This window comes from Chlamydotis macqueenii, chromosome 4 (assembly GCF_036417535.1).
Source record: "Chlamydotis macqueenii isolate bChlMac1 chromosome 4, bChlMac1.mat, whole genome shotgun sequence".
In the NCBI taxonomy this organism is placed as follows: Eukaryota; Metazoa; Chordata; class Aves; order Otidiformes; family Otididae; genus Chlamydotis; species Chlamydotis macqueenii.
Window position 1 is genome coordinate 59,832,496 of NC_141559.1, and position 24,270 is coordinate 59,856,765.

General features: G+C 39.5%; 1 protein-coding gene across 7 annotated transcripts in view; it reads right to left on the reverse strand.

Moving 5' to 3' along the window:
- Positions 1-24,270, reverse strand: part of TBC1D1 (TBC1 domain family member 1) — a 113,834-nt gene that overhangs the window by 40,567 nt on the left and 48,997 nt on the right. For all 7 annotated transcript variants that reach the window (XM_086747173.1, XM_086747178.1, XM_086747172.1 and 4 more), the window contains 8 exons: positions 18,624-19,157; positions 15,173-15,262; positions 11,552-11,656; positions 10,784-10,916; positions 8,141-8,232; positions 6,416-6,526; positions 2,303-2,431; positions 65-151 (listed from right to left, as the gene is read on the reverse strand). In XM_086747173.1, the coding sequence (XP_086603299.1) occupies positions 65-151; positions 2,303-2,431; positions 6,416-6,526; positions 8,141-8,232; positions 10,784-10,916; positions 11,552-11,656; positions 15,173-15,262; positions 18,624-19,157 (1,281 nt within the window). The remainder of the gene's footprint in view (positions 1-64; positions 152-2,302; positions 2,432-6,415; positions 6,527-8,140; positions 8,233-10,783; positions 10,917-11,551; positions 11,657-15,172; positions 15,263-18,623; positions 19,158-24,270) is intronic.

Sequence of the window (24,270 nt, forward strand, 5' to 3'; positions counted from 1 at the left end):
AGTTGTTTCAGGGAATATTATCTGAAATTCCTATGCGTGTACATTCACCCCAGGCTTCACTTACCTTACTTGTGCTGCTTAAGGTACTGGCCACTGAGCTGTCCAAATCCACAGCACCAGAACTGTCCAGTGAACCTCTGGCTTTACTGCCCTGCAAAAAAAAAAAAAAAAAAAAAAGCACATCAGCAGTTAAGATTATATTATATGGGGCATACCAAAAAGAGATTTGTGTGGTCTAGCCAGAATCTGTAATTTCCAAGTAAAGTATCAAATTTAGTTTCCTGAAATGCTTAAGAATAGCCTTTGGCCCTCTCAGAAAGAGAGGCTTCATTCAGGACGATCTGTGACATTTTAAAGGATCCTGAGCAATTAAGGAATTCTCATGGGCAATGACGTGCTTTCCATGATACGCACCTAATCACATATTGCATGCATGTACTGTAACTACTGCTAAATTACCTTCTGTATTTCAAAGAGGAAATTTTCACACTAGGTACTTTTGACCAACATACAAAGAAACATAAAGGCTGTCTATTACAAATTACTTAGAACCATATAAATTTAATGCACAGCAAAACATAATATCTGGTATTATCACTTCAATCCCTAAAAATCAGAAAGCATAGATATTTTTGTATAAACTGCTCAACAATACTTTTGTATAATTTGTTGCACTGATGTTTTTATGTATCCAAGAGAAATATCAAGAAACCTACTGATGGATTCTTACACACTAATACAACTATGGAACTTGTAACTTCCTAACTTTGAATGGTCTATTTTTTTCATGTTCTGAAGTTAAGGCTTATGTTCTCTTTGACTGTTCTCTTTGACCTGTTATTCCAGGTAAAATATAAAAGGTTACCATTATTCACAATAGTGAGTATTCTCTCCTTGAAGCTCACACAAAACGTTTTGCCTCAGATCTGACAAAAAAAAATTATCAATAATTTCCATCAAAGCAGCCAATTTTCACCAAAACAGTGAAAATGCAACAAATATACAGTTGTGCTTACATAGAGACAGCTTATGCCAGTCAGGACAAAGTGGCAAAAATTAGAACAGTACCTACTACAGTTAGTGTAACAACACTAACAATTACGCTTCACATCCCGAACACACCCACAGCAGGATTTTATAGGGGTGAACTCTAGAAATGTTGGCTGGAAAGTAATAAGGGAAGATATTCAACTAAAGATCCTCTCTAGATGCATAATTATAACAGGGTGAACATGCTTTTCCCATCACTTGTTCAATGGGAACAGGTTAGATACAATGTCTGAAATAAGCTTTGAAGCCCCAGTTTTGTCACTACAAGTTGCATGCCTGTAAGTCAATAAACTGTACTAGATCTTGCTTCAATTTAACTGTTTGCTGATGAGAAATGAGAATGCCCAATTTTTGTTCCTTAATGTTTGTTGTTCGGCATTCTGTCACAAGTCTTTTTTTTTTTTTTAAAAAGTGAGAAGGTCTGATATTTTTAATTCTTTGTCAAGCAGAAGTCTTTCCAAGTCTCCTATTACTTCCCTCAGCCTTCTTCCATGAGGTGCAAAACAATGTTTGAATGAGAAGACACTCCATAGGTTTAAGTAGTGCTTAAACTTGACATCTGATTTGTTTTCTTAACCACTGTATACTTTCAGTAGATATTTTCAGCCATCTGTTCACGTTAAACATTTTCTCAACATGTTTTCTTGGAGATCGCTATCACATACGAGCTAAAGTTTTTCCCAATAGGTATTGCCAGACACTGCTTACAAAGTATTTTACCTGATGTGATATTGCATAAATGCCTTCATACTCTTAGTGCCTTCTAAGTTCTTTACACTCCTCGCCTTCAAATAATCTCTAGTATTTAAAAGTTCAGATGCACCATTATTTATCAATTCTGTGTCACTAATAAATACCATCTCATTAGGAATGCTTAGTCAGTTCCCTAATAACTTCCTTCTACATAAAAAGAAGTTAAAAATTATAGTTACTTTTAAAATTTTCCAAATCTGAAAGAGAAATAACACAATGGTCACTTTCATAAGTTCTCATGTTCAACTTCATATTAATTTTTGCAAATGCCTATATACCCTATTTCTTATCTAGCAAGTATTAGACTTGGTATTCTCTATACCAAAGCCCTGCTTTGTTTTGCCTTCTTCTAAACACATACACTCAAATATTTTTGTCACTGAGCCTTTAATAACCACCTGGCTACAACTTGGAAGGATAACAAATATGACTTTTCTATCATTCAAATAAATAAAATACTGAAATTACATTCAGAGGCAATAAGCAAGAAGATACTTACACGTGATAAAATACTTTCAAATGATTCTGTCAGAGATCTTTTTGCTTTGTTCTTTAACATATCTAATCTGAACCTCGGAGCACTGCTGGTCATCTCATTTACAGCATTCTCAGCAGGGCGTTGGGAATTCTGCAAATGTTTAAAAACATAAATGTAAAATACTCAACAGCATGGAGCAGAATCTCAGCAAATAGTCTGAAGACTTCTGTAACCTGAACCAGTGCTTTCTCCTGGTGTCCTTGGCTTTTCATGCCTTTTTCTCTACTGATACTTATACTGAAGTTTAACAAACTATCCTAACATAAGACCAGGAAATCTCTTAAAGAAAACGTGTTGAGTGTAGTAGCATGCTTCAGAAGAATTGCCATTTTGATAGGCATTTATGGCTACGTTGACACATTTTCTTTAATGCCAAAGTACAACTGTATAAATTCTAAACGGTTAGGTGTAACAGGTTAGAGATTTATCATAGATTTGCTTTTCTTTGTCAAGAAATTAATCAAAATTGCTGAAGCTCATAATTAACAGGAACTCTGAAGTGTCTCCATTATGTTAAAACGGGGCTTTTTGAGGGCCAGGAAGATGTATAACAATCTAACTCCTCTATATATTTCACCAGTAAAAACACTTCCACCTTAAAGCCAGCAGTCTATTGAGAGTTCTGCTTTTTAAACAAATATTTCAGCCCATTTTTATTGCTTGTGAAGACTAGTGTAGCAAATACAAAAATGACACTACGATGCAAATACTTCCATCCAGACCTAACATCTGCAGCAGAAACCAGAGCATGGTTTTCAGTGTTATTTTTGGGGGTTCATCTTGAGGCTGCCAGGCACCGTAGCCCTCACTACCAGACCCTGATTTCAGAGATCTGAATGCTTGATCTTTGTAACTATTACGATGTGGGCAGCTGAACAGCACATCATCATCATCATCAAATAGTCCTGTCTAGATATAGTTTTAAAGCATCCTATTTCCAGTTCGACAAAGTCACAGGCTTCTGTATTTTCTTTTTACCTTCACTCATCTTATCCTCAAAGGTAAAAATCAGACACTGCCTGCTATTACATTCTTATGAAGAGACATTTTTTTATTAAATAAGATCCCTGTACTAGTATCACATTTTACTTTTTTCCTCCCCTGATTTAAATATTAAAAAAAAAAAAAAAAAAGAGAAGCATGAAAGTGAATACCTGTGCAGAAAGGAAGGGAACAAGGATGTTAGGATGTCATGTGTTAATGATTGCTGAGACAAATGACACTGCCAGAGTACACGTTCAAAGGTATTTGCTGTTACACAGTACTGGAGATAAATTATCAGCGTAAATATAAAATGTTACGGTAAGACAAATGATGGACTGAGGGCAAGTCAGCTCTGTTCTTAGAGCACTGGTGTCTTTGCAAGTGGAAGCAGACTCAGGCCTCAGGAATTTTCAAATCACACTCAAGATATATTAAGATACTACCTTGCTTCGCATATCCCTATTGCCAAGCCATTCGTGACTGACAACTATTTGATAATCAACTGGCATTAGATCAAATGAAAAAACATTTCAGGTATGATGACAGAGGACCTCAGGCAACGCTTCTTTCTGACATGCAGTAACTGCAATGCTTTTTTCTTAAAATCATATTTCTGGTGAGATGCCCAAGACAAGAAATCAGAGAACGAAATATGCAAAGTTTTCCTCCTGTTTTCTCAGGGAGGTCAATAATTAGCCAGTAAGCCATAAAAAGAAAAGAGATTAACAAAGTGAACAAGTAGTAAATGAAGACTTGCTGCTACTTCCCCAGTTCCTTCAGGGGTCTAATTACTGTCCATATATTCATTCACTAGTTTACATCACAAATGGCCAACAGCAGTCATCGCAACGGAATTATTGGCCAGCAGTGGTGGGACAGCCAAGATTTTTTAAAGGGTCAAATAATTGGAACTGAAAGTTTCCAGAGAATGGGTGCTGATCCTCTTCTAAAGTGCAGCATCAGGGAGGCTGAGAAGGAGTTGGATAGCTGGTTCCAAGTGCAGTCTGCACCAGAACGACAGCCCCAGGCCGAAATGTCAAAAACTCCCACACCGACACAGGTAGAATGGAGGGGAGCCAATAACGCAGAGGAATGGAAGCTTGCAAAGGCAAGGGCCAGTAGGAAAAAGAGACTTCCCCCGAAACCTGAGGTGCCCTTGCAGAACCGCTTTGCCGCTATGCAAGCTGAAGAGGTAAGACTCTGCACATCAGGAGGGACGCTGGAATTGAGTAAGGCAGCCTGGCCTGCTCATATAATTACCAGTGCAACCAAGAAGAGACGATGGGTGATAGTAGCGGTAGCTTCTGAGAGGTATGGAGGCACACCCATTTACCAACTCAGTGTACTCTCTGGAGAGAGCTTACTGGTGGCTCGTATCAGGAATGTATCAGGAATGCTACTAACAGACTACCAAATCTCATACAGCCCATGGACTATTATCCACTGCTGCTGTCTCACGTGGGTGCCAGTGATGCAGCCAGGAGTGGCCTGAGGAGTATCAAGAAGGATTAGAGAGCCCTGGTAGCAATGGTGAACGACTCTGGGGTGCAGGTAGTCTTTTCATCAATCCTCTCGCTCAAGGGGAAGGGGCCTGAAAGAGCCAGTCAAATCCAGCAAATCAACAAACGGCTACAGGAATGGTGCCACACCCAGGGGTTCGGCTACTTAAGACCATGGGACATGCTTTAAGAAGCCTGGTCTACTAGGGGCTTATGAGGTCCACCTGATAGAGAGGGGGAAGAATATCTTTGGCCAAAGGCTTGCAAGACTGATAAAGAAAGCTTTAAACTAACGTTGCTGGAGGAGGGGAACCACAATCCATCCCATTACTGTCAATATGGCACCAGTCCCAGCAATAGGTGCCCACAACCTGGGGAAGGATCACAGGTAAGTATGAGCACCTAAAGTGCTCTCAATGGAATTCCAGCTGCTCCAACATAAGAAGGACGTGGAACTGCTAGAGGGAGTCCAGAGGAGGCCACGAAGATGATCAGAGGGCTGCAGCACCTTTCCTATGAGGACAGGCTGAAAGAGTTGGGGCTGTTCAGCCTGGAGAAGAGGAGGGTCTGGGGGGACCTTAGAGCAATCTTTCAGTACCTCAAGGGGGCTTATAAGAAAGACAGGCAGAAACTCTTTAGCATGGCCTGTTGTGATAGGAAAAGGGGTAATGGTTTTAAAACAGAGAGAGAGGTAGATTCAGACTAGATATAAGAAAATTTTTTTTTCCAATGAGGGTGGTGGATGCCCCATCTCTAGAAACGTTCAAGGCCAGGCTGGACAGGGCTCTGAGCAACCTGATCTAGTCGGGGATGTCCCTGCTCCTTGCAGGGGAATTGGACTAGATGACCCATAAAGGCCCCTTCCAACCCAAGCTATTCTATGATTCTAAATACAGACCTCCTCAAGGTGTCTCAAGTTAGTTAGGCACAAAGCAAGGCATCCAAAATCATTAATCCCTTTTGAAAAATCTTAACTGTGCTGTATAAATAGCCAGTTAAACAGCACTGATGCACCTTGATACAAAATGAAGCTCTTTGGAAATGGATGACACTCTCTGCTGCTGTTTCTGCAGCAATCCTCCTCACTTCCTCCTCCTTGAGGCCACTTTAAATGGTGGTTTGCACAGAAGAAATAACTTCCAGCTATAGAGTAAGAGTGGTAGTCTTCATCAAGGACCAAATCCAATGTGTTGTCAGGACACTTACTCACACAAACAGACAGCAGGGTGGCAAATGCCACAGATGGGCTGAGACTGATTACAAATTCATTATATATTCTCCCACATACACTGAATTTTCATTATAGTGAGAAGAAACAACCAACCAAATTAGTGGTCTACCTTGTTTGCATGTCTGTCTCCTAGGCCTGAAATCAGACTGTACTGGGTACCCTCAAGATCTGAGGTCTACCTGTTTCAGCACATGACAACAGCCGATGAATCATAAGCAAAACCAGGGTTCACTTTTGCCTACGGTTTGAAGTTACAAAACATCAGTGATGGAAATTTGTCTTTGGAAAGATATAAAACTGAAATGGAAGATTTTTTTCCTGGTTTCTTCTTATATGAACTAAAATTGAACGATTACTTACCTGTTTTGCTTCTCCAACATGAACATGGTCCTTCTGTTTTTCTTCATACACGTTTCTCAAAACAGAGATAACCAACTCGTTCTCTTTTTGATCATTTTTTGGTCTTAATTTCTTTAATTGAAAACACCACAAGCACAGTAATTACACATTTGTATAACAGTTAGCAAATATCTACTCTTTTCATTTTGTCACTGTCAACACGTCATTAGTGTAAGAACAAGTTTAACCTGGTTAATGCTTCCACTCCAGTCCACCAGAGGACACCAGCGTCTCAGGCAAAGCAGCAACACAGCAAGAAAAACACTTGACCTCACTTCATACATGACAGAAGTTACATGAAACATAAAGGACAACTGTAGAGGTATCAAATTGCCACAAGCAAACAAAGAATTTAAAAATATTTTTGCCAATTTGCTTTTGATGTAAAGAAAACCCAAACATTGTAGTTCTGAGTTTGTAGCACACATGAAGTACTGTCTCGCGTTATGATGCACAACCCTTTCCTAGAAATCCCTCTCATTGGACATTGCATTTTTGGGAAATGACACAGGTATTTTCAAAATTAGTGCACAAGGTGAACATATTTGCCTCTGCTTCATTCTATTCAGATCTGAATTACTGTAAGAGAAAATATCTTTAAAACAATTTATTACAGAACTTAATCACAGAAACCTAACTTTTGAAAAGCAGATGCTGTTTTAAGCCTATTGATGTAATGCAGAGGACACAGAATGAATTAGCTAATGCCAAAGTAGCACATCAGATTAATAAATGTAGCCTAAGACAGACAGTTAACTAAAAAAAGCAAATCATGGTTACAACATATGAAGTTGTAAGAACACAACAACTAAAATTTCAGGCAGTCCAACTCAAAAAAATCAGCTGAAAAAGCAGGCAGGAAAGATGCACTTTACCCTTGGTTTTACCAAGTTAATTGTTTGTAGACTCTGACCAGAAGCAATTAACAGTTTTCTGTGACTACTAGAAGCCTTAGCCTGTTAAAATGTGTGCAGAATACTAAAAGGCAGCAGTGTCAGCTAGCTGCTGTATACTAAGAAATTAGCTCATGAAATTGCTCCCACAGAGTAACTTCCAAATTTGGTATTAGATGATAAACAGCCACATGGAAACACACAAAGAGACTGAAATGACTCAGGAGAGGAAGGAAATATTTTTTTTAAAAGTATGAAATTTCCTAATCTTCAGTAGTGTGCCAAGCTCAATGACATTTCATCATCTGTCTTAAATCCAGCTACGCTTTCCTTTGTGCTAAAATTAATTTCACTCAGAAAGTAGAAAGTCAAGCTTTTTTTTGTTAGTTTGACAAGTATTACAATCTAGGATAAATTTTAGGCAGGAAATTTTCTGATCTGGGAATGTTACAGTAATTTGCTTTGGTCAAAGTAACAACTGAATGTTCTCACAGTACAAGTGACTGCCTTCACCCACAAAAAATGTATGCAGTTTTACGCAGAAGGCAACATTTTAATGGAAAATAAGTACTATTAGAGGAAGAAAAATGAGTAAAATAAGCCATTTTCATCAAAAGAAACATTTTCTACAGTTCTGGAAAAATAATGATATTGAAATTAAAGAACAAGGTGATTAACAGTCTATTAAATAATGAATAAGTCATTAAAAAATGAAAAAAACATTGGTGCTTCACACTGATGTTAGCAAAAAATATCAATTGCTTTAAAGTCTTGTAGGAAACAAAGAGCTTACCTTAACCTCTTCAAAAATAGAGGCTTGCTCCTGGCTATTTAGTGTTGTTAGATGCTTCTGTAGTTCTAGTTTAGTCTTAGAAGGGTGTAACCCTGCCAACAGGAACAAAAAAGAACAAATCATAGGGTCAAATTTGTCAGAACTCATCAGTCACATAAATATGCACACAATTTAAGCCAAAGCTCATCAGTTATTTGAGCTGACCAGTTGCACTGATTTCATAACAGGACATTAGAAAGAACTCTAGGTTAATTTAAAGCTACTACTGAACTCATGCCTTTAAAATGAGGGACACGAACTCTGCAATGAGGAGATTTACTGAGCACAGACCAGGATTATATTCTTAGCTGAAGATTCCATTATCACACAAGATAAAATAAACCCACAATCTACTGCATTTTAGCAGCCTGGTGTTTTATGCAGTATTACTTGGATTTTGCTTGTAGTATAAATAAATTTCCATTTATTTTCTCCAATTTGTATACCTTGGCCTCTACTGAAAAAGAGTAAATTTATTGCATGATGGTGAAGTTCCTGCTTTGCCTCTTGCTGAAAACATTTACTGACAGTCTAAAGCAGACTACTCACTCACTCAGATTATTTTTTTTTTTTTTATATCATCCTGGATTAAATTCCTTTCCTCTATTTTCTGTGGAAAAACAGTAAACCATCAAGAGTATTTTGTACTTCGGTTTCTGATCATGGCATTTCTCCTTCAGAAGCAGATGATATGATTAACCAGATGGCATAATTAAAGACATTAAGAATAATCTGCCTTCAAGAAATTTCTCAAAAATAACAGCTAGCTGAAGACCAAAATAGAGTGAAAAGTAGTTTTGGAAGTTCTCCAGTTTCATCAAATTAATACTAGATAGGTTTTAGTCTAACAAGCTACTGTCATGTGATCTGACAAGCTGCTGTTGCCCTTTGTTCACCCCAGACATCACTTAAATGAACAAAACCTAACTGTGAGATTTATTGAAAAGCAGAGAGGTTGTTTTTTGGCTTGAATTTGTTTTCTGGGCAACAACTACAATTCTAACCACTGGATTTTCATGAAGCAGCATAGATCAACACCACAAACACGCATATGAAAAGCTCACTGTTCAGTTCACGTTTAGTGGCATTGTGGCACCAGTATCTAAGTGGGTTCAATAGGACAGCAGGTCATAGCTACTGCAGCACATATTCTTGGGAAGTTTCTTACCTACAATCCTCTGTGTTTATACGGCTAGTAGAGCCAAGCTAGCTGCAATTCAGTAATACTTAGACTCTTAATTAGTTTCCAAAAATTCAACTAAAATACAAGAAAGAAGCTTAACTTTTGTTAAAAAATTCTTATTACTTTGCAGATTACTGTTGTGGTTTTGTTTAGTGAGGGGGGGCCTAAGGTGGTAGCTTCTGTAGGAAGCTGCTAGAAGTCGCTCCCCTTTGTTCAGTGGAGACTCGGCCGGGCCTAGGGCGGACCTGCTGCTGGCCAAGGCCGAGCCGATTGGTGGCAGAATGCCCTGTGATAACACCTCTGCGATAATGTATTTAAGAAGGCGAAAACGGGGGGGGGGGGAAGAGAGAGAAGAGAAGCTGTGAAGAAGCTGAACGGGGGCAGAGGCACACAGGGGCAGAAGCAGGCCTCACTCTCTGGCTTCTCGCCAGGCAGCCAACTGGGCTCAACTTGGCCCAGCCCAGCTGCAAGAAGTGGAGAGGAGATGAGCTGGATGATGTGAAGAGATTCTGAGAGGTGTCTCCCAGTCTGTTGTGAAGAACTTTTCTTGTGAGAGGAACAGCTGCAGACACCAAGGTCAGTGAAGAAGGAGGGGGAGGAGTAATGCGGCTCCTGGCCAAGATTCCCCTAGAGCCCGTGGTGACGACCATGGTGGAGCAGGTTGTCCCCCTGCAGCCCATGGAGGTCCACGAAGAGGCAGAGATCCACCTGCAGCCTGTGGAGGACCCCACACAGGGGGAGGTGGATGCCTGAAGGAGGCTGTGGCCCGTGGAGGGCCCACTGGGGCAGCCGTTCTGGAGGGACCACATCCCGTGGGAGAGATGACCCACGCCGGAGCAGTTTCACAAAGGACTGTGGTGCGTGGGTGGGACCGCACAATGGAACAGGGGAGGAATGTGAGGAGTTCTTCCCCCGACGACAAAGTAGCAGTGTAAAACAATGCGTGATGAACTGACCATAACCCCCATTCCCTCTTCCCCCCTGTGCTGCTCCGCGAGGGGAAGAGGGAGGGGTTGGGGGAGGTTATCTTGTTCCCTGTCTCATTGTCCTGCTGGTTTTAGAAATAAATGAATAGTTTTCCTCAAGTTGAGTCTGTTTTGCCCGTAATGGTAACTTTAAGGATTTTTCTCCCTGTCCTTATCTCAAACCTCGAGCCGTTTTTCCTTACATTATCTCTCCCTATTCTCTCGGAGGGTGGGGGGAGTGAGAGAGAGACTGCGTAGTCTGGTCCCGATCAGGGCTGAACTACTACAGTGGGTTTACATTCCAAGTCCTCTAAACAAAAAGACTGGCTTTCAGCCTTCCATCCCAACTCCCAAGCTCTTTTGAAGCATTCATTCCCTTAAAGTTTCACACATAAGATTGATCCCCCAAAAAATTATTAGAAAAAACATTCGACCAAAAAGTTTTTTAAATCTCACCTTCTATCTTTTCACAGAGTTTATGCAAGCTTTGCATAGGACATCCTTCACAGAGCTGGGGCTGTGCCCTCGAAGTCTGTTGCACAGCAGCTACGGTGAAAGCCTGTTTCAATGTCATCATGATTTCATCAACCTGAAAATAACAGAATGCAAATGAACATAATTTCACTCCTCCACTGAGCTCGTTTTCCTTAACACAAACACAACAGTCTTCTAGAATGATACTGTTCCTTATTCGGGAATGTGCTTATGATTTAAAAGAAAAGCTATTCCTGTGCCATTTCTGTGCACAAACATGATGACTTTTGTCTTGCTTCTGTGAAGTCATGCATCTTCCAGGCCACCCAATTTGATTACTGTCATCTAATAAAAGATACTACCTCTACCTAGAAACCTTTTCCTGTCTGTGATAAAAAAAAAAGCTTACTGCAGTTGTGACACACTGGCCTGACCTAGAGCACAGTAGTGTAGTCCTCATTTTCTTAACAGGTACACCATGAAAAAAACATCTTCCAAAAAAGAGGCACACAGTCCAACCCAGTTTGTGCAATGAAATGAAGTTTTACTGGATCTTAAAGGGGATTTTAACTTCTGCTTTCAAAACAAATTAAAAGTTCCTTTGCAGACTCCTCATGTTAGCTACATTTTTTTAATTATTATATTTGAGTGGAGCAGGATTTGAAGACATTCAGCAAAATACAGAGCACAGAGCAACAGAAGACTTTTAGGGCCTAATAATCTATTAGGCTCTTCGTTTCTTCCACTTACCAGTGCTTCATCTGTACACTGAAAGACGTAGCAAACAAAGTGGAAGCCTCCATTTTCTGAAGACTCTCTGCAGATGAACCCAAAATGATCCACATGTCTAATTCCCTAGCACAAAAACAACAATAATGAAGCAGTTATGTTTACTTTCAATGTTCTGTACCTGTATTTTTTCCAGCAATAACAGCATGAAGGGCCCAACAGCATTAGAGATGGGTCACATATCCCTGTTCAGCTACGTTAAATTCATCTGGCCATTAAAAATCTCTTCTGTTATAGAACCTATTACTTCACGAATCTTTTAAATTTCACTTAAGTCAGAGGTTGTTTGATGGTTTTGTTTGGATTTTTTTTAGGCAACTGAATTATAATAGATCAACTGGAAAACACTTACAGGCATAAAGAAATACTACTCAAGATGTATTTTACTCAATATTGGAAATCATAGGGGAAAAAATGCTTCTTGCTTTTCTTCCCTTTTGCTTAAGTGATCAGCAATTGCTTTACATTTGTAAGAGCAAAGCAATAGCAAAAACTGGATAATTTTTTTTTCCCCCATGTAAAGAAAAGCTTGACTAGTCAAAAAATGAAAATGGTTAAATGTATTACTTAAATATCATTCACGGAAGCATTTATTTCTCCTAAAGGCATGAAAATTCAGGCACAGTCTACCTGCAACAGTAGATAAACAGTGCATCCCGGTAAAATGCTAAGAACATTTTTTAATCGCAAGGAATTTTTTTTCTTTTATGAAAAGACTTTCAGATGAGTAGAGTTAGGTGATCCCAGTGCACATCCCCTCAGTGCACCACTCTTGGTAAAAACCCTCAAAGTTATGATGCAGAACTACATGCACAGTGGTACAGCCTGTTTACAGAAATTCGATTACACTCAGCACCATTTTACTACCTTCTAGCTATCATGGCACAACAATACTAATGCCAGGTAAAGAGAGGAAATAAACCGTTGTATCAAAAAACATAATGATCAATCACAGCAAATGAGATGTCAAGTAGGACTTGGTTTTTTTTTTGCTTTTCCTTGTCAACAAAGCAAGAATCACTGAACATTCTCTTTGCCTATTTACCATGAAGAAAACATTTTTAAGAAGCATTTTAAAAGTATAAAAAGTGAACACTTTTATAAAACAAAATGGTCACATGTCCCAAAAAAATAACATCTTATAGCATCATGTGTCCTTAAGCATTCTGACCAATGGTGTCTTATCGTTCGAAACAATAACAATAAGCCTTCACAGCATGCCAGCTGAATGAAGGAAAATAATTTAGGTACACGGAGATATCTGGTTTGTTGGAGTGTGACAATTACACATAAATAACAAAGGCTTTACTACACAAACATCAGACACTAACATGCCGTGAGAACACAAAGATCAGAAGACATTCAAATGGTGTAAAGCCTGCAGCTTCTCCAGCTCCAGCTCAATTGGATGTCCAGGCTAAGCATTTTAGGAGGCAGCTATGTGACAAAGCAACAACAGGCTGATGCAACCCACAGACTCCACATCATCCACATCACAGACATGTACAGAACACGCTGAGTCCCCTTTCTAGCTCCCTATCCCCTGTTTCTTCTTCGGAAAGTCCATTTCTTCTCCTGAAAATCCAACTGCTTCGGTGTAGGGAGCCCAGCTGGGATCACTGCACTGCCCACAAAACTCCGAGGTGTCAGGAGCTGGCAAAGACTCATGGCTGTTTCAGAGTAGCTGATTCAGATGCTGTCCCAGGACCACATTCTTCTTTCTGCCATTACAGTATCTCAAGAATGTATTGGGCATTCTGGAAATTAAGTACTGATTCTGATCTCCCCCGTAATTTAACTCTAGTATCTTCAAGAAAAGATTATTAAAGTTCTTGTATGATCAAGGTGAGTCCTTAAGATTATTCTCTCAAGTTTTCCAAAATGTGCATACTTGGAGGAAAAGTGCTCTGTACCTCAAGACCAGTATTTGCTCAACCAACATAACATCTGCCCAGCAACATATTCTTCAGATACGAGGGGAGAATTCAGTGAGAATTCCATTTCTGCTGCTCTGAGGAGCACAACCGTCTGCTGACCTTCAGGGCAAGTCCTAAAGTCTACTTAACTAGCTTCTGCCTAGGGAGATGGCCTAAGGGAACATGTGGATAGACTTTTCTGCGATCCAGGAATTCTCTTCAAAGCTCTTGATCTGACAGCATGCAAACTAGTTATGTTTACTCTGAAATTTTCAGAATAGGTACTTGCATGCTTTGTGATGAAAGCTATCCTCATTGTCATTTATGAAAAGAAAAAAAAAATTCAAAAAAAAGCTAGAAGCAAATACCAGCAAATGATATACTCTATATTTAAAAAATGGGTAAATAAACCTACCGAAAAAAAAAGAAAAAAAAAAAAGAACGAGTGGCAAAATTCACGTCCTGGTATACTAGGTTTTATTCTCACCCAAGCCCAGCAGTACAAACAAGCATTGCACTGATTTACCCCAAGGTGAATTTTTAGTTAAACTCGCAGGAACATCTGTTCCTCAATAAAGGTAAGTTTATTTATATAATTATACTTCAGGTTAATTCTCAGAGGTTTAAACTAAAATGATCTATAACAAGTTTCAAGGGAATAAAGTGTTCTCTAAGAACGCTATCCTGGTTCAATGAATTAAATTCAATTTCCCCATTCACTTAAACTGAATCAAATCTGGTACACACACACACACAAACTAAACACAAATAGTGGCCTACAAGACAGAACACAGTTAGGGAAAGACAAATGCCTGCAGGAGAATCCTCTGCTCCTGTATGCAGGACTGCCAGCAGCTCGTGCAGCTGCCCGTGCAGGAGAGCTGCAATTGCCCGAGCTGTCCCATGTCCTTGACATGACGGTGACTATTCTGCCCTCACGCCGCTGAGCCACTGCAGTAGCTGAGTGTGAATCACAGGCCCATGTAAGCTGCACAACGCATTCTTCATCTTCACATGTGTGAGCTACATCTCTTTCAAAACATCATCACTCACTGTTAAGTCATTAGGTAAATCGCACCCTCGCATAATCCATGCAAAATTGAAGTCAGAACAGTGAGAATGAAGCGCAGGACAGGGAAGCAAACTCTGCGGCACAAGAAACAGGGCTTAACAGTGAACGAAGCAGCTCTGAAACACGCCTGCGCTCAGTGCATCACACACACCACCTCTGCATGGCAGACGGTTGTCTTTTTACATACATGCAACTTACACTCTTGAAAAAAATTATTTTTGAAGTATTTTTAAGAGAGCTCTTACATATAATTTATCTCCTTTCATTATCACTTCTTGAAAAATACGGCACAGAGAATCCCAGATTTGCACAACTGTGAATCATGCCCACTGAAATCTCAAACTAGGGCGTTCCCTCTAACTCAGATTATTCATCCACTCCACACAGAAGTGAGTCTCTATCTCAGAAATTACAATAGAAAGCATGTAAAACTGACATTATTTTCTCAAAATTACCAATTAACTTCTCAATAGGGATTACTGAAACCACTGGGGTGAGAATCCATTTGAAACACCAGAAGACAGGAGTACACGAGCATTTCAACGTGGATAATATTTAAAGAAAAAAGAGAAAAAGAATACACTGCAATCTTACCTGAGAACAAAAGGATATTTCTTTAAAGCTTTTTTCAATTGCTACTTTTTTTGTGTCAGGACTGATAAGGTAAACTTCAGACTGGCCAATCTAAAAAGAGCAAAATAAATAGCAAGATGGTAACAAGTAACATTACACTTCCTTTTGTCTCACTATAAAAATGTTTCCTGGATATAAATTTCAATCTTTTTTTCTATCTGCATATTTAGACCAATTAGCATATTATTACCAGAGAAAGAGAGAATACTGAAAGAACACTGATTTGGCATTCAGAGCTCTGCACATTACTGATCCGATATTTAGTTTCACATTTGAGACAAGAGACTGAGAATAGCGTTTAATTGGATGAGAGCAATATTATACCATAAGTAACTTTGCACTGAGAAAATATACTCACACTCCCTTTTCTCATTTTCTGCAGGCTTGGCACATACCACATTTCCAAAAGCTACTTAATGAAATTGTCCCAAAATTTAAATTCAGGTGTGTATCTCTACCTGTATTCCACCTAATTATTTTTTAGGGTTTTATTTATTTATTTAAGACACTCATAGCATTTAATTTAAAGGCTTTAATTCAAACTATAAAAATGAGCTTACTGGAGTGTATTTTCTAACTTAATTTAACCTCTAGGTCACTTATACAGCAGTGACCCAAAAGCTGATGCTAAGTTTTGAAGGGCAAAGGGCATTTTTAAGGTGAAAGTATTATTTCCAAGTTTTCAGCTTCTGGCAACATCTTTGTAACATTTTAATAGATAAAGTTTAAATTCCTCATAGCTTCTAGCATACCAGAAATTCTTCTAAGGACAAGACTTGTATCAGATTTTAGAGAAGTTGGGTGGACTTGGATCCATTCATAAGCATGACTTAGACAAACCTGATGAAGCTTCAACCACTACCAAATCCCAAAAGATGCACATAAAAAGATCAGCACCAGCAATATACCTGTAATTTCTTAAGGAAGGGAGAAGGAAAGAATCTTGTGTGTAAATGGATCAAGTGAGATGTGCCACCTGCACGTGTCTGAAAACGGTCCTGTGCATTCACTTTCCACCTCTTCTTTCACTTCAACCGGTCACAACAATTTTCCCCAACTCCCTGCAGGTTTCCTTGTACTGTCTCCTCACACACGCCCATAGGGTTAGACCTACTCAGCAGCTTCCTCCTGCTTGCTGTTGCCTTCCCCTCCCTGCAGCGAGAGGCTCCTTCCTAGGTCAGCCCCATGTACTCCTTTCACATTTGGTCCCAGGGCAGCAGGGATCACTGGAAGCCAACTGAACAAGGGGAAAAAAAAAAAAAAACAACACCCAGTTTATTCCCCCCCACACCCCCCGAATACAGCTAGGATAAAAGCCTAAAAACAAACAAAAAACTAAAATCCTAAGAAATGGGCTAGGAGAGCAGTTCTTCAGGAAGAGATACTAAATTCAGGACTCTCTGAACCAGGTCAGGAGAGTCAGCAGATAACTCATCTGAACATTTTTCACACCTCATACACCAACCTCTGCTGTGGTCCTGGGAAAAAGTAAGAACTTCAACTGAGAAAATACAAACAACTTTTTTTCCTCTGGATATAAAGTTACTTTTAAGCATTTCATGTGTAGCCACGCACAAACTGATGAGCAAAGGTGGAAACCTGTGCACGCTGGACGGATACCGCTACCCAGAACCTGCTGACCACGGGGGATGGCTAACCAACAAACTCAGCTCTGCCACAAGCTGCTAGCTTGTGGATACTGGAGGTGCAAACCACAGTTACTTCACTTCCTTATATTCAGCTGAATTTAAACTGGCTGAATGGCAAAAAAATACATCTGTGCATACTAAACAGTATTTTCCCAAGCAAAAAGCAATCCAAGATAGAAAGCCGGATGACCAGAGCCCCACAAGGTGGAGATGAGCCTGTCAGCAGCTGACTGACATTATATTCAGGCTGAAGCTGCACATGTATTTGAGAACTGTTGCATTTATTTAACATAAATTAAAAATGCACTCACTGAAGTAAGAGGATCTGGACCTAAGCAGTCCATCTATAATCTCCCTATCTCTAAAATCAGTAATGGAACCAGGATTTGTTTAAAAATTAGGCATTATTATACACGGTGTCTATATTTTCTGTGTGAAATACATGCTCAGGGAAAGAAGGTAAATATGGAATTGTTTTTACTGGAGCACAAAATTTCTCTCCACCTTCTTCCACTTCTCTCTCTGATGCCAGCCTGCCACGACTAAAGAGAAGTTTTAATTCAGGTACAACTAACTACACCTCTTTCTGTGTGTCACTTTTAACAGATATAACACTTTCACAATACTTCTTAAAGCAGCACTTCTCTTTCCCCCTCCAAAAAACCTGCTGTAACTGCACCTGCTCCACTCTGTCACTGTCCTTAAAAACTCCCAGCCCCAACAGATCCAAGATGACCCTATGATAGCCAGCCATCACACTATCAGCTCCAGCACTATCATCATGTTCATGAGATACAAAATATATAAATATGTAATATCACTTATCTATTGTGAGGATTATAAGAGGAGCAAATAACACGTTTCTCAGGTCTCAAAAAATACTTTTGCTGCTCACCTATCAAGGCAAGGGCATTGCTAGCCACACAAAAGCAGGATAGGAGTGGAGGCAGGTGTGGAGTTGCCTAGGAAGTTACTACACGACTCTGTCATTACACAGACACATTGGCAGCAGGAACACCTTAATGAATTACTCCGCTTACCACGGGACATAAAGTCTACCAGCCCTCAGTCATTGTTTAGTCCTTCTGCTCTAGTTACAGGTAACTCAATTCACCCGAACATTTATTTCTGCTGTTACTAGTTAGTGCAATTGTTCATATCATTTTGCCATTGTGTAACTACCTACTGACTTGCTGTAGCTCTCTAAAAGCTGTCTTTAAAAGCCTAGTGGTTTCAGGTAGTGCTGTTTTAAACTATTTAATATAAACTTATTTTGACTATGTAAAACAATTTACACTAACTGGTAATGCTTTCTAGAGAAATCACAGAATCATAAAATGGTTAGGGTTGGAAGGGACCTTCAAAGGTCATCTAGTCCAACCCTCCTGCAAGGAGCAGCAACATCTCCAACCAGATCAGGTTGCTCAGAGCCCCATCCAACCTGGCCTTGAACATTTCCAGGGATGGGGCATCCACCACCTCTCTGGGCAACCTGTTCCAGTGTTCTACAACCCTTAGTGTAAAAAATTTTTTCCTAATATCTAATCTAAATCTACCTCCCTCTATTTTAAAACCATTACCCCTCGTCCTGTCACAACAGGCCCTACTGAACAGTCGCTCCCCATCTTTCCTGTAGGCCCCTGGTAATTGCAATTAAGTTATTAAAGAAGTAACTGCCATCTGTTAGAACATCTGCTTTGGTGTTCGCCACTCCAAACTCCAAGATGTGAAAATACCACCAAGAGTTGCCAATCTTGCTTTACCGTAAACAACATTGTCCGGTTTTCTGCAATGTCTGTTGGCTGCACAACACTGTGTCCATAGATAAGTTGACTTTTTAGGTTTAGTGAAATTGCATCTTCTTCAAAAGACCTGACAAAGCTGTTACTCCTACGGCTTCCCTCTTGCAAATCCTTCTTAAAAGCAAAGGAACGAAGCCCAGGCTGAGAAAAAGATTTCCTAATTGGCCTTTGCTCCTCCTCTTCACTGACCAATGGCTGGAAGACAGACCGAAATTTGTTGCTGAAAGAGAAGCCTCCGAAGTTACTGGCAGTTTCATGTTGTTGGGATGACGAGTTGGTATCTGATTTTTTTGTACAACTTGCACGATTAAATTTCTCAATGCATTCATCTATGAGTGCTGGAGGTGCGTTTTTATGTGCTACTGTCACTCGTCCACAGAAGAGCACCTCAAACTTTTTGGCAAAAGGATCTTCAACATCTGAGAGACTATTCTGAAACTCTTCTTGACGGGCAATTTTTCCAGCTTGTCGAATTGAGCTTATAATCTCAGGCACCTACAGGAAGGGAAAAAAATACACAACATTAGCATCTAGTGCTTGATCACAAACAAGTTGCAATAATAAGACATGCTCCCTGCTGTTATTTTTCTGGAATGGCTAGTTTGGTTTTGTTTTCAGAAAGACCAGTTGAAGTGATCTTGTATTTGTCCAACAGACACATTATAAAAGTTGACTGACTAGGTGACTTCAACACTTTGTCAAAAGAGCTCAGTCTCTTGTAATGCTCTGTGTTTTCAGTAAAACTTCTGCACCTGAAAGAACCAGTATACGACAAATTCAAACTTAAAAATAAATACTTCAGAAAGTATAAGAGAAGCCACAGACTAATTAATTGGGGAAGTTATTTAATCCCTGTTATTTTTAACTCCCTGCTCTTACTCAAGCATTCATGTTACATAGATTAACGAATCTCTTGCAAATTCACTTTCACCTTCACAATAGCATATTACATTGTTATGGTAGTTTGGTGATTTTTTTAAACTGTAAATAGCTCTGGTTTTTAAAGAAAAATATTTATTATTTTAGATGTTTCTACCATCCTAGATGACACTCAAATTACTTCCACATACAGTATCACTTGCAATGCATCTATATGATAGCACAGTCTGCTACAGCCCACAGATGTTGTAACCCAAACCGCCATCTGATATATTTTAAGTAACAGTAAACAGTCACAGTTTCTGGTATGCTTATAAGGGAGGAAAATGCACATGCTATTTGCTAAGCTGCCGCGAGGCCGATGCTTGGTTACATCCCACTGCTTTGACCGGCCTAGGAGATTTTAAGCTGCTCTGCAGCATGTGCTGCTGCCGTAACGACAAATGCGGGGCCACCATCTATGATTACAACAGATAATTCTGCCAACTTTTTAATTCTTCCAAATTACTTCGGGAAAAATCCATGCTGAACGTGCCAGTTCCCTGACAGAAGAAATTTCCTCTGTCACGCATCAATTGGAGTTCACTTATATACAATTATTTGGTTGCTGAGAGTACAGAAGGAAGTCTGGGAGCAGCAGACTAAAACAGCATTCCAGAAGAACCATCTCTTTCCTACGAGAAAAGGGATCCCTAAACCTAAAGAATATCTCTGAGACATGACCTCTGGTGACCTTCAGGCATTTCTACAGTTATCTAATGCTTAATCATAATGCAATAATGTACATAAACCAACGCAGGAAACAGCACAGGACTTAGAGGTGAAAAAAGGTTGAACAGTGAAAACTAAATGGTTATGGGTGCTCATAAAGACCTCACTAGGATTCTTTTTATAGACAAGAAAACACAGATACATAGATACATAGATATGGATGGACAGATACACATACACACACATACAGCTAGTGGATTTAAGACAATAAGTAACAGATTACAAAATAAACAAACAAAACCACTCAGGAAGCATTACTTCATCCTTGAGCACAAGGCATGAGTCATTAGCTTATCACCCAGCAAAGGCACATGGGTGAGGCAAGAAAAGCAGGGTCATGACTTCAGAAGTCTGTTCTCAGCCATGTCACAAACCAGCCGGAAAGCCTTGGGCTCAGGCAGCTTCGTGCTTAACTTTTTAATCATATATGAGAATTATTACCTCAAATGATATGCATTTGCTCCACAGCGAGCTCAAGGTTCACCTCAGTTTTATTTACCTAACACTCCTTCAAAGAAACAATTTCTAGTCGCATAACATACCAGGATGACAGCAAAACAAAACTTTATTCTACACATATTTCAAGCTGCAATTGGTTTAGTGTTTTCTAATAAACACGTTTTATTCTTGTGGGAGTGTCTGGGCTCACCAGCCACAGGTAATTTTACTTCTGGGTTGCCCAGAATACATGCAGACACCTGCAATCCCACCTCTGGTTTCGCTGAGGCTGCAGAGGCGACAGCAGAGGAATGAGATATTTCCTGGAAGATGCTCACTTTGCTAAAGCCAGGAACGTCAGCTCTCACCCAGGCAGAATGCCACTACCTCAGCCAGGGTGAAGCTCCCTCAGCACCACCCATGCTGACGACTATAAGGAGTTTCCAGCAGCGCTGGTGCTGCAAGGGTTATAGCTGAGCTAAAGCCCAGACAAAGCATTAGGGATCCATCACAGATGTGCGGTTATTGAATTTGATTTCTTCAATGTTTTTTTCTACATTGCAAAATTGCTATTCAGCAGTGGTTGGACTTTACATACAGACAGTAATTAGAGAAAGACACTAAATCTCACAGTATGACTTTGCAGTTGTTGATGAACTTAAGGAGACCTAGCTGGCCTGCTGATGAAAACCAAGAGGAGTACTTATTTACTTATTTTTACCCATGCTAAGGCTTGAATTATGTCATTTATAAGTAAAAGCTGGCTTCCATGCTACACTTACTGAAAAACATTGACTCCTCTGTTCCTACTTATTAACCTAAAAAAATTCACAGCCTGTTAATATAATTTTATTACTTCTGATTAGGCAATTGATACAGTATTGCTCTAGTAGAAGCAGTAAATCACCACGTCACTTTCCTGTGACCATTATGTATGTTAAATATTAATCTCCTTTCATTAGCAAAGGCAAGATGCCATGACAAATGAGAAAACAACAAAAAAAAAAAACAAAAAAAAAACCACAAAACCAAAACCAAATTTCCCTGGATTTGTTCTTGCTCCGATCAAGATCTGCGCTCTTTTCATCTGCCTGTACTGTCCCAGGCCTTTTACACAAGTATCTAGAAATGAAGAATCCACACATTCCTGCCTGTCCTCTGACCCTGGCTCTCTCAGCAAACAGACCCGGATGCTGAGTACATGAAGATCAAGAAATCATGTGTTTAAAAAAAAACAAAACAAAACAAAAATCAGTGAAATGTAAATACATATATATCATAATTATTTCCAATTATTAAAATAAACAATGTAGGCTCTATCCCGGCAAATGTTTATTAACCACAGCTGGAATTTTTCCAGATTAAGAAGCATGCCACTGGGCAAACAGAAACCACATCTCTTGCGAACCTCCTGCAATTAATTAAGATGTAAACTGAATCAGATTTTATGGCTTTTCAATTTGTATCAGAAAGCAGCAAAGATCAAGTTGCTTCTGAATTAAGTTATCGCTGCTTGGAGTTTTTTTAAAGGTTGTGGGGTTCTTTCTGAACATAAGAAAAAGTTTTGGGTTTTTTTTGTTTGGTTTTTTGTTTGTTTGTTTGTTTTAAGAGTGCCCACATGCTGGCACAGGTTGCCCAGAGAGGTTTCAGAGTCTCCATCCTTGTAGATGTGCAAACTCTAACCGGACGTGGCACTGAGCAACCTGCTCCAGGTGACCCTGCTTTGAGCAGGGGGCTGAACTAAATAACCTCCAGAGGTCCCATCCTACCTCAGCTTGGGACTTAGATACCAACATCTCCTCTACAGACCTACAGGTCTACTAATCCGAACTTGCTGAGATAGTGGGGCAGAACTGTTGCACACATGTAGGATTTCTTCTTGTCACCCAAATTCTCTTTTCTAGCATACTCCTGTTCTCGAGTGTTTTCTGACTTGCTTCTCAGTATAAATATGTGATTAGTGGATAAAGACTATTTCTGTAATCAGAAAAACAACTGCTGATGACCTAAAATAATTTCCCTAAACCCACAAAACTAAGTATAGAACAACAGTGTAAGTAACGATGAAACTCTACCAAACACAGAATGTTACCTTCTCATCATTCACTCTGGACCAAACGGGACTGGTGAACAGAAGACATAACTGACATGTATTAGGACAAGTTTTTGCATTTAGATTGTCTGAACTAAATACAGAAGATCATTATAACTAACACCGGACTGTTGTGATTTTTTTTTTTTTAATTATACTATCTTGTTTCTGCTATGATGAGAACATGTATTTTGCAGAGACAAAGCAGGGAATCGAAATGCTGAGTATTCTTGTGATTTGATTCTCGGGTAGTCAAGTAAAACACCAACCAACACCTAGAATTTCCTACTGCACTTCAGTCTGTTACTAAACAAACAGCTACAGCTTCTACACCATGACAGAAGGTGGTAATTTTTAAGCACGCACAGGTTTGCTGCATGTGAAGAAGGAACAGCTCTTCCTCTTCACAGAAAGGGAAACAGCAGTTGCATTGTTTTCCCCATGCAACCAGAAGCCACCCTGTAAGTTTACATACAAGCCTGCAGTAAGATGCCAACATCTTTAGCCTGTCAGTGGATCTGAGAAAGAGTGAGAAACTAATTTAATGAAAAAGATCAGTAATAGCTGAATGCAACAGCTGCCTTTTGGTAAACAAGACCAGACTGAAAAAAAGATTCTCTGTTTCTTTAATACACAGCAGGTAGGAAAGCAAAGCATGCCACAGAAAAAGAACTGTTAACACACCAACTGGCCAGGACTGGTGGGGTGAGAAGTGGGATGATTTATTATTTTAGATGCTATGCAGTGTTTATATCTACAGTATAAACCTACCAGTTTATCTACCAGTCCCTTCATAAGGCTTCAGGTCAGTGAAAGGCTCAGGCATAGGCTTAACTATTCAAGAGACTAGGTGGTTTTGTTTAATATAACAGATCTGTGTTGTCAGGAACTGATCTTATACAAAGACTCCATAAATTCTTGGAGACTGAAAACCATTAGAGTAAGATCTAGACTTGAACCTCGGAAGGTCTCACGCTACCCCAGCTGGAATAAGCTTTAAAAATCTTCCACAAAGCTCTTGAAACAAGTAGATGTTTTGATTAAATGAGTTTTGCCTGCCTACTCAAGTATGAGAGAACATTTGAATTATTTTTAAGTCTTTTTACTTGCCTTTTTTTCTGACCATAGCAGGGTCAATAAAATATTGACTACTCAAGAAGAATGTCTAACAAACTGTTGGCTCTTAATACCTTTCCTCCTCTATTTTACTAGAGAGTGCTGCTACAGGAAAAATAGGGTCCATAGCTACACATCTTGGGAAAAGCCATCTAGTTGTATCAGGACAGATTATTTTTGTCACCTGCAAGGTATTTATAATCATGGAATACTTTGCAAAAGTAGTAGAACAGAAGAAAGGAAAGTAATTTTTGAGACATACACAACATACATAAAAAATGATACAGCAAAGTATTTATTTGCATTTTTAAA